The sequence below is a fragment of the Spermophilus citellus genome, assembly GCF_964194105.1.
Source record: "Spermophilus citellus genome assembly, chromosome: 3".
In the NCBI taxonomy this organism is placed as follows: Eukaryota; Metazoa; Chordata; class Mammalia; order Rodentia; family Sciuridae; genus Spermophilus; species Spermophilus citellus.
This window is the reverse complement of record NC_138184.1, coordinates 174,616,673-174,633,474: the sequence shown is the minus strand read 5'-3', so window position 1 is coordinate 174,633,474 and position 16,802 is coordinate 174,616,673. Positions and strand designations below refer to the sequence as shown.

Sequence of the window (16,802 nt, the reverse complement as noted above, 5' to 3'; positions counted from 1 at the left end):
GCACTGTCAGATGGTCTCTACAACCTTAGGCAGTCTAGTCAGGATCCAGGCATGCTTTGTGCTCCCCAATCCAGTCAAGCCAGCGGGAGGTCAGCAGGCGGCTCACACCTAAAATGCTATGTAGGACTCTGCACCAGACACCCCCAGAATTACGCAAATTTTGTTTGGTTCATCCTGTGTTACCAGCACCTCAAGCATTCGCTATGGGCTAGAGACAGAACCGGGAAAAGGCCCGTAACCCGGCCCTCAGCTGGAGGGAGGGCACCACGCCTCCACCTCCGCCCCCAGCACACCGCACGCCCAGACCCCGCCCGGAACTGAACGCCACGCCCAGCTCGCAGCGTGGGGAGCGCGTCACGTGACCGCGCCGGGCGGAGGCAGGCGGAGTCGGAGGCCTGGACGCCGCCTGGTCGCTTAGCAACAGCCCCCGGCGAAGCGATGGAGGCTCCAGTTAGCAGGGAGCAGGAAGCCGGGTATTATTTGAAAAGCCACCGGATCATGGATCTGCTGAACCACCTCACCAGCGTCCTCCTCTTTGTCAGGCCAGGTAAGGGTGTTGCCACCTAATAGCGTTCTGTGCTGCCCGCCTCCCCGCGGAGACGCGAGGGAGTCGGGTGCGGGCGGTTCGCTGCCTCCTCCTTTTTTCTTCTTTCCTCCTTCCACGCTCTCTAGGCCACGGAGTCCTGCTGTTGCCCATTAACTCTGTGGTCTTCGGTAAACATGTGCAGCTGGGACGACCCCTAGGTGCCAGCCGCTAACCTAGTGCGGCGAGTTAGGCTAGGGGAGCGGTTGTTGGGAAGAGAGGCTTCCCGCTCCACCTCTGCGTGCTACGTGGTTTAAGGCAAGACTCTGAACTGGTTTCTTGCTCTGAAAAGTGGGCACGATAGTAGAACCGATCTCGTGGGGGAGATTCATATATAAAACAGCCTGTGCTTGGCAAACAACGGATGTTTCCATTGCTACCCCTGCTTGTGAAGAGTTTTTCATACAGTAAGTGCACTAAACAAATGATAGGGTGAGCTAGAAGGGTGTTCTTGGGGAGCAGCTTTTCCTGACATTTTTATACATCTGTGCCCCTTAAAAGGTTTGAAACATTTCATAATTTTTGTGTAGTGTGTAATTAAGAAGTTTTGTTAAATCGGGTGTAGTGGCACATGCCTGTGATCCCAGCTACTTGAGAGGCTGAGGCAGGAGGATTCCAAGTTGCCTGGGCAACTTAGACCCCCATCTCGAAATAAAAAATTAAAAAGGGGATGTAGCTCAGTGGTAGATCGTCCGTGGGTTCAAATTACAGTATGGGGGGATGGGAGGAGGAAGTAAAAATGATCATATGTCCTCCCCAGGTTGCAAAACTTCCATGTGAAGTGTCCAAAAAGCTAAAACTGTCCATTTCCTTAAATTCTACACATCCTAACACTGCCAAAACCACCCATCCAGTATGATCGTGTTAAGTATGATCAAATTCTTTCTAGTTGTTTTACAGCAGAAAGCATTAAAAACAAACAAAAAATATCACTGTAACAAATAAGAAAGTGAAAAGAAATAAAGACAAAGGAATGCCCTTAACTAACTAACTCACTCTCTCTCTCTCTCCTCTCTCTTTTTAATGCTCTGAGGTAAAATTGATTTCAAACTGATTTTTAAAACATGTGTGTTTTGGAAAAGTGACTGTGTCTCTTGCTGGTGCTTGATACTGTAACATTGAAAAGTATTCTGTTCAATGCAGCAGTATATCTGACTCCACAACTGGTACTCTTGATAGCATTTCAGTGTTCCCAACACAAAGAAATGATAAATATCTGAGGTGGTAGATATGCCTCTTACCCTGTTGTATACATATATTGAAATATCACACTGTACTCCATAAATGTGTATAATTACTGTGTCAAATAAGAATAAAAATATATCTTAAAAAAAAGACAAAAGGAAACCAATAGATTTAAAAACATAATGTGAGCGAAGAGACAACTATGGTGTGGGAGAATTTATTTGCAAACTATACATCTGGTAAGAGATAATATAAAAAATACATAAGGAACTCAACACAGTGGTAAAAAAAAACAGTGCAATTTTTAAAATGGGGACTCAGGTTGATCCCCAGGACCACACACAAAAAGGAAAGAAAGAAAAAAGCCAAAGGATCTAAAGACATTTCTCAAAAGAAAACATACAAATAAACAACAGGGTATATGAAAAAAAATGCTCTCCATCACTAATCATCAGAGAAATGCAAATTAAAACCAATATTCACCTCAGAGTTGTTAGAATGGCTATTATTGAATAACAAGTGTTGTCAAGGATGTAGAGAAAAGGGAAATGTGTACACTGTTGGTGGAAATGCAGATTAGTACGATCATAATGGAAAACAGTAAGGAGGAAGGATCTCAAAAAGTTAAAAAATAGATATATTATGTGATCCAGCAATCCCACTACTGAGTGTATATCCAAGAGAAATGAAACCAGTCTGTCAAAAAGATACCTACACTCCCATGTTCACCACAGCATTATTAACAATAGCCAAAAAAAGGAAACAACTTTGTGTCCATTAACAGATAAGTAAAGAAAATGTGGTATATATTTACAATGGAATACTATTTGTCTTTTTTTTTAGTTGTTGATGAACTTTTATTTTATTCATTTATTTATATATGATGCTGAATCAAACCAGTGCCTCACCAAGTACACTACCACTGAGCCACAACCCCAGCCCTGCTATTCATTTTTAAAAAGCAGAAAATCCTGTCATTTGGATGAATATGAAAGTCAGTGTGTTAAGTAAAATAACCCAGGCATAGAAAGATAATAGCACAATATTCTATAATATGCTGAATTTAAGGGAAAAAAAACACAGAACACAGAAATAGAGCAAAATGGTGGATCCCAGAGACTAGGAGTTTAGGTATTAAGGAAATGTTGGTCCCAAAATTTAAGTTAGATGAAGAATAAGTTCAAAAGATATATTCTACATAATGGCAACTACAGTTAATAACAATATATTGTATCTGGGCTGGGGTTGTGGCTCAGTGATGGAGCACTTGCCTAGCATGTGTGAGGCACTGGGTTAGATTCTCAGCATCACATATAAACAAATAAATAAAGGTCCATCAATAACTAATAAAAATAATTTTTAAAAAATTGTGAAGAGAGTAATTTTAAGTGTATTCATCACCAAAAAAGTGAAATAGCACGTTAAATATTTTGATTAAGCCATTCCATAATATGTATATGTATCTATATACATACATCATGTTGTTTATTATAAATGTATCTAATTTTTACCTGTCAAAATAAATTTAAGGGCTGGGGTTATGGCTCTGTGGTAGAGCGCTTGCCTAGCACCTGTGAAGCACTGGGTTTGATCCTCAGAACCACATAAAAATAATAAAATAGTGGGCTGGGGACATAGCTCAATTGGTAGAGTGCTTGCCTCACATGCACAGGCCCTGGATTCAATCCCCAACACCACAAATGAATAAATAAAATAAAGGTATTGTGTCTATCTACAATTTAAAAGAAAAATTTTTAATAAATTTAAGAGGCTGCAGTTGTGGCTAAATGGTAGAGCATTTGCCTAGCAGGTGTGAGGCAATGAGTTTGGTCCTTAACAACAGATAAAAACAAACAAACAAAGGTATTGTGTCCATCTACAACTTAAAAAAATTACTTAAATAAATTTAAACATAAAAAAATTTAAGGGCTGGGGTTATGGCTCAGTGATAGAGCCATAATTCTAAATAAATAAATAAATACATTTAAATAATCTATCACAATGTGGGGACCCTATTTGAATATTTCCTTTTTTTTTTCTTTTCTTTCTTTTTTCTTTTTTTTTTTTTTTGGTAGTGCTGGGAATCAAATTTGGGGTTTTGTACCTATGAGGCAAGCATTCTACTACTGAGCTATAATCCCAGCCCCTGGATACTGATTTTTTAAAAATGTTTAAAATTTATAGCATTTGTGAGACAACTGAAACTTGAATACCATCTGAGGATACTAAAAAGATTTTTTAAATGTGTGAATGGTATTGTGATAATATTGTGGTGATATGAAAAAGGAGTCCTTTTAGAGATGCATAATTCAAATAGCAATGAAACATGATTGCTATGATTTTCTTTGAAATAATAGGTAAAGAGGGGGAAGTAGGTGGGTAACTAGTGAAATAAGATTGGCTGCAAGTTTTAACAGTTAAAGTTGGTGGTGAGTTTACTATACTTTTCTACTTTTACAAACTCCTGTATTTTTAAATACACACACACACACACACACACACACACACACACATTTAGTTGTAGATGGGCACAATATCTTTTTATTTATTTTTATGTGGTGCTGAGGATGGAACCCAGTGCCTCACACATGCTAGGCAAGCACTCTGCTACTGATCTACAACCCTAGCCCAAACTCCTTTAATTCTTAACAATAAAAAGCTCTTTTTAAAGAATTTTTAAATAAACATATGGGTAAAAGCTGGGATTGAAATTAAATGATGGTGCAGTAGTAGGGTTTTACCAGCTGTTCCATCTTTACTCCTTTTTTTCTTAACTTCTGACCAGGGATAGAACCCAGGGTTGATCTGTCACTAAGCTACATCCCCAGTCCTTTTTATTTTTCTTTTTTCTTTTTTTCTTTTTTTTTTTTTTTTTGAGACACAATCTTGCTAAGTTAGTTGCCCAGGTGGCCTGGAACTTGAGATCCTCCTGCCTCAGCCTCCTGAGTAGCTGGGATTATAGACTTGCATCACCACACCTGGCTACTTATGATTTTTTTGTCATGATTGCCCTACATTTATTTCTGGAAAGTAGGTTGTCCTTTATTTTTCATTTCTAAAATTGCTTTAATGAAAGATAACTTATTTATTCAAAATGTTAGAAATAAATATTTTATGCTTCCTATCTGGAGAACTATATCTGAGTTTCTGCTTTTGTTACCTATATATCATCCCCTCTAGCCAACTTTTCTTTTTCTTTTTTTTATATTTATTATTTTTTAGTTTAGTTAGACACATTATCTTTATTTCATTATTATGTGGTGCTGAGGATCGAACCCAGGGCCTCACATGTGCTAGGCGAGCGCTCTACCGCTGAGCCACAATCCCAGCCCCTAGCCAACTTTTCTTACATCTTGCTGTTCCCACTCTTTTCGGTTTGCAATTCTTTAGGTAAGTTAGATTGACTGGGAAATTTATTTTTTTTTTAAATGACCAGGTTCAGTTTCTAGACTTTTCTATTCAGTCATCTAAAGTAGAGCACTTATGTATGTGATTGTTTAATGTTTTATGTTTCCTACTGGACTGTAAGTTTCATGAAAGCAAGGTCTGTATCCCTGGTGTCTAGTACAATACCTTGAACAGGTGTTTAATAGTTGTTAAATGGCTGTTTTCTTTTGTGACATATTGAAATTTCATATCAGAAAGAGTTGGGACTATTCTTTTGCAGAAAATCCAAGAGAATATTTAATCTCTGTGTTGGAATGTATGAGAATTGCTAAAGAAACAAATGTAGCTTTTCCTTACTTTATGGATAACTCTAACATCACGGCCATGTTTGAGATGCTGGACAATTCAGGCAAAGGCACCATATCATTTGTACAGTACAAAGAAGGTTAGTATTTTCTATAAATTGAAGGAATAATTTATGGTCATTTCATAATTTTCTCTAGTTGAAAGGAATCCTCATTTTGCAAATTTTCATTTCTTCTCATTCTGATGTTTACAGCACTAAAAACCCTGGGTCTATGTGATGCAGATGAAGATTTAAAGGATGATGGACATATAATAAATCTGAATAGGTTCAAGGAGGAAGTGTAAGTCTATCTTTTAAATAATAATTTTAATAATGTAGCATGATTTTCAAGTATTTATTATTAATTCTGTTGCAAATGAGTTCCTCCCTTTTGAGAAAAACCTTTCATTTCCCTGAAACTTACAGCAACTAGAAAGTGACGACAGGTGCATGCCTATACTCCCAGCAACTTGGGAGGCTGAGGCAGGAGGATACCAAGTTCAAAGCCAGCCTCAGAAATTTATCGAGGCCTTGTCTCAAAAAATTAAAAAAGGGCTGGGATATGGCTCAATGGTTAAGTGCCCCTGGGTTCAATCCCTGATACAAAAAAAAAAAAAAAAGAAAGAAAGAAGAAAGAAGGAAGGAAGGACAAGCAAGGAATGTTCCCTTCTGGGAAATTCTGGAGTTAGGATGTTCCAAGGCAACTTCATTCTTTCCTCAAGGAAACCTCAGCAATTCTCAAAGGATGAGATACAAAAACCTAGTTTGCTAAAACTAACAGAAAAGCTTTGAGCTCAACACACTAGTTGAAAAGTTTCTGTACACAGTAATAGAATTTATCTCAAAACTTACTTATTGCAAAGTAAATGTTTATCAATAGTGTAATACACATTAGCCTGACAGTTTTAGATTTGAGATATTATAACCAGTGTTGAAAGTACTAAATGCTCTGTCAGGAAAACTATTGTAATAAAATTCGATATTTGTAGAAAGGCTCTAGTTAATTTAGCTTAATTTGTTTGCAAGTTTTACTCTCTGAGATTTATTGATCAAGAAACCATTATTTAGGGCTGGAGTTGTGGCTTCGTGGTAGAGCACTTGCCTGGCATGTGTGAGGCCCTGGGTTCGATCCTCAGTACCACATATAAATAAATAAAATAAAAGATCCACTGGCAACTAAAAAAATATTAAAAAAAAAAAAGAAAGAAACCACTATTTAGTATAGCCCAAAGCCAAGGAAAAGTCAGAAGAAAAAAGAAAGTGCAATATTTTTGTCACATCAGTGACAAAAATATTAAACAAAAATGTTTAATTACATCTTCTACCATGGGGGAAAGACTAAGGCAGCGTGCTGTAGCCTAAAATGTTTCATCCAGAGAGAAAAGGTTTCCACTGTCACAAAGAATGGAACTAAATATTTTATTTATTTATTTTGTGGCTAGGGAATGAACCTACAGCCTTCACCTGCTCCAAGAGTATTTTAAATGGAAAGATAGTTACAGAACATGAAGTATAAACCTAGCTAATTCACCATCTCATAATTTGTTTTCTCATGGAAAAATACTGAATTCACAAACTGGGTACAGGAACCTCAATGATAAACATGCATTCTTAAGTGACTTTTTAAAAATTTATTGGCTATGTTTGATTATCCACAAAAGTTTCCTTTAGCAAACGAAGTTGAAAGTTATAATTTCTTTGCTTTTGTATTTTATTCAACATATATATTCAGCATTTATACTTGTAAATGGAATTATTCTGAGTTTCCATAGTTTTCTGTTTTTGGTTTTCTTAGGAACAAGAGGACTCGGGAAATATGGTCATCATTTTGGTAATACCATGAATTCAAGATAATAAATGATTCAGTAAAGTTGTCATTTGTCCACTTTCATTAATTCAGAACATCTTCAGAACTTTAAATCCAACTACCTTCCTTTTTGTTTTAAAAAAACAAAAACAAAAAACCCACAACTTTTTCTGAAAGATGGATTATTTTCCAGTGTTAGGCCAGTTTGTCCTCAAATTAAGTAGAATTTCAACATCTTGTTGAGCCAGTTTGTAAATTCCAACTTCATTTAAAGCTGCTGTGGCAGTAAGCTGCCCTGAAGCTGACTGCAGTACATCTTTCAGAAGTAATGCAGAACCAATGTTCAAATTCAAAACAATACAGGCTTCTTTTATACTGTTTAGGAGGAAAAAAAAGAAAGGAGGTAAACGGAATTTTTTTATTATCTCTGTCATCCATATTGTAATAATTTCATTTTGAGAAGCTAAAGTTTCCCCGTGCTGCTGCTGGTCAAATATCCTCTCTATCAAAACTATTTTTGGACTAATTATTTGTCTTTTCAAATATGTTGGGACTACAGAGGTGCACAAAATTTGTAAGTTCATTAGAATTTGTAAGTTCATAAGGTACTAGAATCATGCTTCCAATATGTAGCCATTTGTTCTCTAAATACAATACTTGGTACTAATAGTCTATTAAATATAGCTACCACTTTAGGTCCATTAGGGTACGGAAAAACAGAAAATTAAGAGATTAAAAATGAAAGCAGAAGATAGGTAGAATACTAAAATAAATCTGAATATATTTCTAAGAATTATTCTCACGTACGTTTATATAATTACACTTAGAATCACAATATCAAATGTGTAAGAAAAAATTTTCTTCTGGCCTGGCTTACTGTTAGGTATTAAACACATGTGTATTTGCTTACATTTACTGAATATAGCAGAAACCACAGTTGCTTTCATTTTCTATTTATTCTCCCAGGAATAAGCAACTGAGAACATTAAACCAAATGTTTAGGAAACAAAGTCCAACTGGATAATTTAAATCTACTTCTGGCCAATTTTCTGAGTTCATGGGTCATATCTCATAAATGATTTTGTTTTTCTATTGTGCTCTGAACACACAGTAGCTATACAATCAATGTTTTAAGATTTTAATTGATCTCCTAAGTAGAACAAAATATATTCCATGCATGTATAATTTTATCAAAATACTCTTGTCATGTAAAACTAAAAAGTACCAATTAAAAAAAAGATTTTAATTTCTTATTCCACCAAACATCAGTATAATTCTTAAAGTTGCTAAAAGCAAATCAACCTTCTCTAATAATTTGATACATCAATATTAATTATTAAATATTAAGCTTACTGTTTAAAATAATTTTCTGGTCTTTTGCAATAATGAGAAAACAAAGGGAAAAGGTTCCGAGTCATATCAAACTGCAACTGGGCTGCTCCTCCTTCATTGAAGTGATTAGCAAGAATTATCTGAAACAAAGAATAATTCATGTAACAGCTGCCTTTAATTATCATAGCCCAAAAAAACTTTCTACTCTTCTTTTTAAAAATTTTTTTATTTATATAAGCATTACAGTTCATATTATACATACTGAACACAAATTTTTCTTTTTTTTAATATATAACAGCAGAATGCATTACAATTCTTATTACATATATAGGGCACAACTTTTCATATCTCTGATTATGATATATTCACACCAATTTGTGTCTTCATACATATACTTTGGATAATAATGTCCATCACATTCCACCATCATTTCTAACCCCATGCTCCCTCCTTTCCCCTCCCACCCCTCTGCCTTATCTAGAGTTCCTCTATTCCTCCCATGCTCTCCCTCCCTACTCCACTATGAATCAGCTTCCTTATATCAGAGAAAACATTCTCGGCATTTTGTTTTTTGGGATTGGCTAACTTCACTTAGCATTATCTTCTCTAACTCCATCCGTTTACCTGCAAATGCCATGATTTTATTCTGTGTATATATGCCACATTTTCTTTTCTTACTTACTTCTTGATATATGTATACATCCAGCTTTTCCACAAGCATTTGCCAGAAAATTTTAAATAAGGAGAAACAAAGCTGCTGTTCCAGTTGAAGTAAACGGTCTCGTAATGTAAGCAATAACGGGCAGGCTGAACTGGATAGGGACATTACTGCCTGTTCTGATTGAGATGGCAAGGATAACCATCTGTTAAGAATAAATAAATAAATTAATTAATTAATTAATACAAAACACAGCTTACATTTTTACCCTAAAATTTTTTTAATCACTTTTTATGTGGGGCTAGTACTGGAGATTTAGCCCAGGGGTGCTTTACCACTGAACTACACCCCTGGCCCTTTTTTATTTTGAGACAGAGTCTTAATAAGTTGTATTGTGAGGCTGACCTTAAACTTGGATCCTCTTATCTCAGCCTCTTGAGTAACTAGGATTACAGGTGGGCACCACCATATCTGGCTTATCATTGTATTTTTTAAATCTTTAACAAATTATGTTATATTTGGAGACGTGTACTGCCTGGGGAATTTTGGATGAGAAAACAGGTACAATATTAAAAGTTCTCTCAGAAAGCAAATGTACCAGGGCTGGGGATGTGGCTCAAGCGGTAGCACGCTCGTCTGGCATGTGTGCGGCCCGGGTTCGATCCTCAGCACCACATACAAACAACGATGTTGTGTCCACCGATAACTAAAAAATAAATATTGAAAAATTCTCTCTCTCTCTCTCTCTCTCTCTCTCTCCCTCCCTCCCTCTATCACTCTCTCTTAAAAAAAAAAAAAAAGAAAGAAAGCAAATGTACCTATGTTTATATTTTAGCTGTCAATGAAATACCTTTATTTACTATCAAGATGATACATATACTTTAAATCCCAAAATTTTAATATTTGACTTATTGATATAAAAGTTTTTAAAAAATTAAACTGGGTATGGTGACACACATCTGCAAGCCAAGCTACTCTTGAGACTGAGACAAAGGGATTACAAGTTCCAGGCTGTCCTGGGCAACTTAGTGGACCCTGTCTCAAGATAACAAGGGGTGGAAATATAGCTCAGTGGTACAGTACTTGCTTAGCATATGCAAGGCCCTGGATTTAATTCAAGTACTGAGAGAAAAAAATTAAAATGTATGTTTTTAAGGTTTGGGGTTGTGGCTCAGCAGTACAGCACTCACCTCGGATGTGTGAGACCCTGGGTTCGATCCTCAGCACCACATAAAAATAAATAAACCAAATAAAGATATTGTGCCCATGTATAACTAAAAAAAAAAAATTAAAACATGTATCTTTTAAAAAAATATTTTGTTTTAGTTGTAGTTGGACATAATACCTTTATTTTATTTTTATGTGGTGCTGAGGATTGAACCCAGCGCCCCGCACATGCTATGCAAGCGCTCTACCGCTGAGTAAAAAAAACTCAGCCCCTAAAATGTATATTTAGCATTTGAGGCATCAGCTACTTTTATACTCTAGTTTTCAGCAAAAAAACAACAGTGATGAATAACACTTCCAAACTGATTGAGGTCCTCTGTGTGGCAGGGACTGTGGTATGTCAAATACATATTGCTTGTTCTTTAGCAGCTCATGTTCTGGTGGAGGTCACAGATGCCCTCAGGGAATTATGGTAATGGAATAAATTGTATAATGCAAAGATGCACAGGTTGCTGCAGGAGCACCTTACTTTGAAAAACAAGTGACAGGCTGGGCTGTTTGACCCTAGCTCTCTGTATTTATAATAGTTGAGGACTAAATTATAGTAGCATAAATTTATTCTGATTAAAAATGTCCAAGAATATATTTTAGGAAGATTTCTACCAAAAACAGTTAAAGTTTGGGCCTAGTATGCACAAGGCCCTGCATTTGATCCCCAACATTACAAAAACAACAACAAAAAACTAAAGTTTTGAGTGCAACAGGCCAAACCCTGTTTCTATCTAGACACTTTGGAAATTTGACTGCATGTACCATCTTTCAACTTTTACTAAACTGGCATAAAGAGTTAACTTATACAAAGTACCTACCTTTCTTTCTTATAAAATTTTGCAGCATCTTTAACTTCTCTAAAAACATGGTCTACTTGACGGGTCAACATATCATGCTTTAAACGCTCTAAGAGGTTAATCATGTCATCAAAGACAGAACTCTCCATAGAGGCTAGTTGTCCCAGCTGCAATTTACTGAGGGTATTATTCTCTGCAAAAACCTCTAGGGCTGCCTGCTGAAGTTGTAGAAAGAACTGAAACAAAAAACACATTAACACATTTATTAATACACTTCAACATCTTGAAATAGAATTTATATATCATACAATTCACCCATCTCAAGTGTATATAGTTCAACTGTGGTAGTAAATTTAGTTGTAACTCTTGCCTAAGCCTCCAGAGCCACAGAGATTACCTGTGCCACCACACCCACCCTCCACACTGTGTTTTTATGAATAGCTTTGGGAGGCTACACAGAAATTGATAAAACTGGAGAGGGTCAGTATTACCACCTATTTTCACTATAAGCCATCTTGTGGCTTTTGAATTTTGTATTACATACATGGATTACATAGTCAAAATTTTTTCTCTTTTGCTCCTTTCTACAGTAATCACGTACTTAACTAAACAGAAAAAATGTCACTAATAATAAGCATTTAATAGTAAGATTAGCACTGGGCACAATGGTACACACCTATAATCCCACCATCTCAGGAGACTGAGGCAGGAGGATTGCAAGTTCAAAACCAGCCCCAGCAACTTATCGAGGCCCTAAGCAACTCAATGAAACCCTATCTCAATATAAAATATTAAAAAGGGCTGAGGATGTGGCTCAGTGGCTAAGCACCCTTAGGTTCAATCCCTGATACCAGGAAAAAAAAAAAAAGAGTAAGATTAACCATGAAGATCTGAAATTTATTTCCTCAAAAATACAACTACAGAATACTCAGTATTCCATTTTTCCAGGGTTATTTTTTCAAATAAAACTCTAAATGGTATTAAACAATAAATATGTCATAATGAACCATGTTAAAGGCATCAAATATTTGGTTACCCTTGAAATGTTGCCTTAAGAATTTTTGGTTCCTTTGTTTTAAAGTTCTTAAAATGAGCCAGGAGTGGTGGCACACACCTGTAATCCCAGCTACTTGGGAGACTGAGGAAGGAGGATCACAAGTTCAAGGAGAGTCTGGGCAACTTTGTGAACCTTGTCTCAAAATAAAAAAATTAAAAAGGCTGGGATATATAGCTCACTGGTAGAACCCCTTTGGAATCAATACCCAATACCAAAACTAAAAATGGCTAGGGATTTAACTTAGTGGTAAAGTACCCCTGAGATCAGTCCCCAGTACTGCAAAACAGTTATTGAAATGAAACTCATGAAAAATTGATAGCCGGGCATGGGGCACACACCTGTAATCCCAGTGGCTCAGGAGGCTGAAGCAGGAATATCTCGAATTCAAAGCCAGCCTCAGCAAAAGTGAGATGCTAAGCAATTCAGTGAGACCCTGTCTCTAAATAAAATACAAAATAGGGCTGGGGATATGGCTCAGTGGTCGAGTGTCCCTGAGTTCAATCTCTGGTACCCCCCACCAAAAAAAGAAAAATTAATAAAATTCAAGGCGAGTGAGGTCGTGCATATCTGAAATCCCAGCTACTCAGGGACTTGAGACAGGAGGATCCCAAGTTTGGGGACAGCCTTGGCAACTTAGCAAAGACCCTATCTCAAAAAATAAAAGGGATAGAGATGTAACTCAATGATAAGGTGCTCCCAAATTCAATCCATAGTAATGCAAATAGTAATAATAAACTAAAAGCCATTTAGAGTTCCCCCAAAGACTTCATGAATGATAAACAAACTACATAAATAGGAAAATAAGGCTAGGAGTACAACTCAGTGGTAAAGTGCTTGCCTAGCATGTGCATAGGCTCTGGGTTCAATTCCCAGCACTGGGAGGAAAAATCTGATGATCAATTTTCCTAAACATTTACTACTAAAATTTACTACTACTCAACATGAACATAGAATATTACTCAGTCTCTTTCAGTCTCTCTCTCTCTCTCTCTCCATATTCATTTACATGGTAATGTGTCATGGCTACTTTTACCTAACCAGCATCTTTTACTTTTCTTTTGATAACAGTACCAGTACCCCTGATTTCCTTTGGGGAAATCACCTCTTCTACTCTGATGTTCTACTCCGAGACAACTAAACTCAGGTGGCATTATCCCTACTCTTTGTTGCCCAAGATGGTAATATCCTGCCCTGGCCACACCAATGTTTCAGGGTTGGACCAGTAAGAGATCACCTTGGTAAATCTGCTGAAACTATCAGGGGAAACACAGTCTTTTGAGATTAGGGATGGAACATGTGAGCTTGGAGCCACCTAGAGCCACATGTCCAGAGCCTACCTGAGAATGAAACCAGAAATGAACTTTAGAACAGCCATTCCTAAGTAATGAAAACCAAGCCAGGCAAGGTGTCACACAAATTCCTTATCCCACTCTATCTCATGACTTAGGCCAGTTCAAATCGAGTTTCTGTCACTTGTAATTAAAAAATTCCTAATTCTGAATGGCTGGATATTTCAGGCTTGGCATAATCTGCCAACAGTTATCAATAAAGAATATGCAATAAATGGAAATTGAACTCCGTTCTTTTTTTTCTTTTTTCTAGTTATGTAATTACGTAAAAAAGAGCTTTAATGATTTTTTATTTAAAGCATTCACAGACTGAAGGACATTTTGATATTAAGACAGAATTAGCATCGTAAAAACCATGGTGAGACCTAGTTAATTCGACATAAGATTTTAAGTTTTCTAAGGGTAAGGAAAATGGCTAATTTGTCTTTGTTAACAGTCCCTGGCACCAAGTAAATTAGTTAATGATGTTCCACAAATAATTTCATTGAAGTTAAAAATCTATCCCTGAATGAGTCTCTTATTAGATCATCTGGCATAAGAATCAAGAATGACAATTTGTTTCATACTATTGAAAAAGCTTTAGCAGCAAATGGAGCAGTGTGGGGGCTGGAAGAATACTCACTTAAATTAGAAACACGACACACAAAAGTGCAAAATGAATGAATGTATGCTGATTAGTTGACTTTAGAAATGCGCTGATCATTATACTCTATAATCACTTTAAAAATATTTTATTTTCCTCGCTCAGCAGAATGACATTATGCACATGGATTTCTGTTAACATTTTTATAAAAAACAATTTGAAATGATTACTAAGTCCCAGAGTTCAATTAAGAATAAACTACTGCCAGGCATGGTGACACACACCTGTAAATCTAACAGTTTGGGAGGGTAAAACAGGAGAATCCCAAGTTCAAGGTTAGCCTCGTCAACTTAGTGAGATCTTGTCTCAAAATAAAAAATAAAAGGATGTAGCTCTCTGATTGTGATCATATTATCAATGTTTTATCTTGTTTATATCTGTTATTGGTAAATTCATTTTTGGTTCATTTGGCTTATTACTGTTTTATTTTATTACCTGTTTTTAAGAAAAATAATAAACTAAAAAGTTTTTTTCTCAGCAAGAGAAACAATAAGAGAGGTAAATAGGGAGCCTACATCATGGGAACAAATTTTTACTCCTCACACTTCAGATAGAGCCCTAATATCCAGAATATACAAAGAACTCAAAAAATTAGACAATAAGATAACAAATAACCCAATCAACAAATGGGCCAAGGACCTGAACAGACACTTCTCAGAGGAGGATATACAATCAATCAACAAGTACATGAAAAAATGCTCTCCATCTCTAGCAGTCAGAGAAATGCAAATCAAAAGCACCCTAAGATACCATCTCACTCCAGTAAGATTGGCAGCCATTATGAAGTCAAACAACAACAAGTGCTGGTGAGGATGTGGGGAAAAGGGTACACTTGTACATTGCTGGTGGGACTGCAAATTGGTGCGGCCAATTTGGAAAGCAGTTTGGAGATTCCTGGGAAAGATGGGAATGGAACCACCATTTGACCCAGCTATTGCCCTTCTCGGACTATTCCCTGAAGACCTTAAAAGAGCGTACTACAGGGGCTGGGGATGTGGCTCAAGTGGTAGCGCGCTCGCCTGGCATGCGTGCGGCCCGGGTTCGATCCTTGGCACCACATACAAACAGGGATGTTGTGTCCGCCGAGAACTAAAAAATAAATATTAAAAAAATTTTCTCTCTCTAAAAAAAAAAAAAAAAAAAAAAAGAGCGTACTACAGGGATACTGCCACATCGATGTTCATAGCAGCACAATTCACAATAGCTAGACTGTGGAACCAACCCCAATGCCCTTCAATAGATGAATGGATAAAAAAAATGTGGCATTTATACACCATGGAGTATTACGCAGCACTAAAAAATGACAAAATCATGGAATTTGCAGGGAAATGGATGGCACTAGAGCAGATTATGCTTAGTGAAGCTAGCCAATCCCTAAAAAGCAAATACCAAATGTCTTCTTTGATATAATGAGAGCAACTATGAACAGAGCAGGGAGGAAGAGCAGGAAGAAAAGATTAACATTAAACAGAGACATGAGATGGGAGGGAAAGGGAGAGAAAAGGGAAATTGCATGGAAATGAAGGGAGACCCTCATTGCTATACAAAATTACATATAAGAGGTTGTGAGGGGAATGGGAAAATAAACAAGGAGAGAAATGAATTACAGTAGATGGGGTAGAGAGAGAAGATGTGAGGGAAGGGGAGGGGGGATAGTAGAGGATAGGAAAGGTATCAGAATACAACAGTTACTAATAGGGCATTAAGTAAAATTGTGGATGTATAACTGACGTGATTCTGCAATCTGCATTTGGGGTAAAAATTGGGAGTTCATAACCCACTTGAATCTAATGTATGAAACATGATATGTCAAGAGCTTTGTAATGTTGTGAACAACCAATAAAAAAAAAAAGAAAAATACTTTTTTGTTTTGTCTTTTCTTTCATGGTAAATAGGTACAGTGAAGAAAGTTTTCTTCTAGCAGTACACTATAATTTTTTGTTTTATGGAAAACAAAATACACTACATAATGCATTATCACTATAATTTTTTGCCTCAAATTCATAATTTAAAATACATTCTTATCTTATTTCTATACTTCCGCCCTAATCCAGACACTAAATATTTTTTAAATGTCCATGTTTAAATATGCTTCTTTTCTGCTTTTATTTTTTCTTACTGAATTAAAATATACAGATTTTAAATTAATTCACCTTGTCCATCTTTGTAACACACTTAAAAATTGTGTTTTTCCCCAGCTAGTCAATCTTTCTAATTATATACTTCATAATTTTTAAATTCCCACTTTACCTATCACATATTAATAGTAATACTTTAAGTTTATAGGTAAAATTATAATTGTTTTATTGTTTACTTTCCTATTTTTGTTTTATGACATAATTATACATTTATAATGAATGTATCTTCATATTCTTTAACCTGTTTATATGCAGCATAATTTTTTTTTTTACTGTTTAATGTATATTTCACCATCTGTGGT

The 16,802-nt window shown here is 36.2% G+C and overlaps 2 protein-coding genes across 3 annotated transcripts in view; one reads left to right on the top strand and one right to left on the bottom strand.

Annotated features, from left to right (window-relative positions):
• The first annotated feature begins 325 nt into the window (after positions 1 to 325).
• EFCAB10 (EF-hand calcium binding domain 10) lies at positions 326 to 7,347 on the top strand. The gene is made up of 4 exons (XM_081286049.1): positions 326 to 547; positions 5,436 to 5,600; positions 5,715 to 5,802; positions 7,297 to 7,347. The coding sequence occupies exons 1-4, from the start codon at positions 439 to 441 to the stop codon at positions 7,334 to 7,336; spliced, it is 402 nt and encodes a 133-aa protein (XP_081142175.1). The 5' UTR covers positions 326 to 438; the 3' UTR covers positions 7,337 to 7,347.
• Positions 7,348 to 7,449: 102 nt separating this feature from the next.
• The window catches only part of RINT1 (RAD50 interactor 1), a 29,653-nt gene continuing 20,300 nt past the window's right edge, over positions 7,450 to 16,802 (bottom strand). For both annotated transcript variants that reach the window (XM_081286045.1, XM_081286044.1), the window contains exons 12-15: positions 11,335 to 11,549; positions 9,323 to 9,503; positions 8,662 to 8,780; positions 7,450 to 7,683 (exon numbers count right to left, since the gene is read on the bottom strand). In XM_081286045.1, coding sequence (XP_081142171.1) covers positions 7,491 to 7,683; positions 8,662 to 8,780; positions 9,323 to 9,503; positions 11,335 to 11,549 — 708 coding nt within the window. In that variant the 3' untranslated portion in view covers positions 7,450 to 7,490. The remainder of the gene's footprint in view (positions 7,684 to 8,661; positions 8,781 to 9,322; positions 9,504 to 11,334; positions 11,550 to 16,802) is intronic.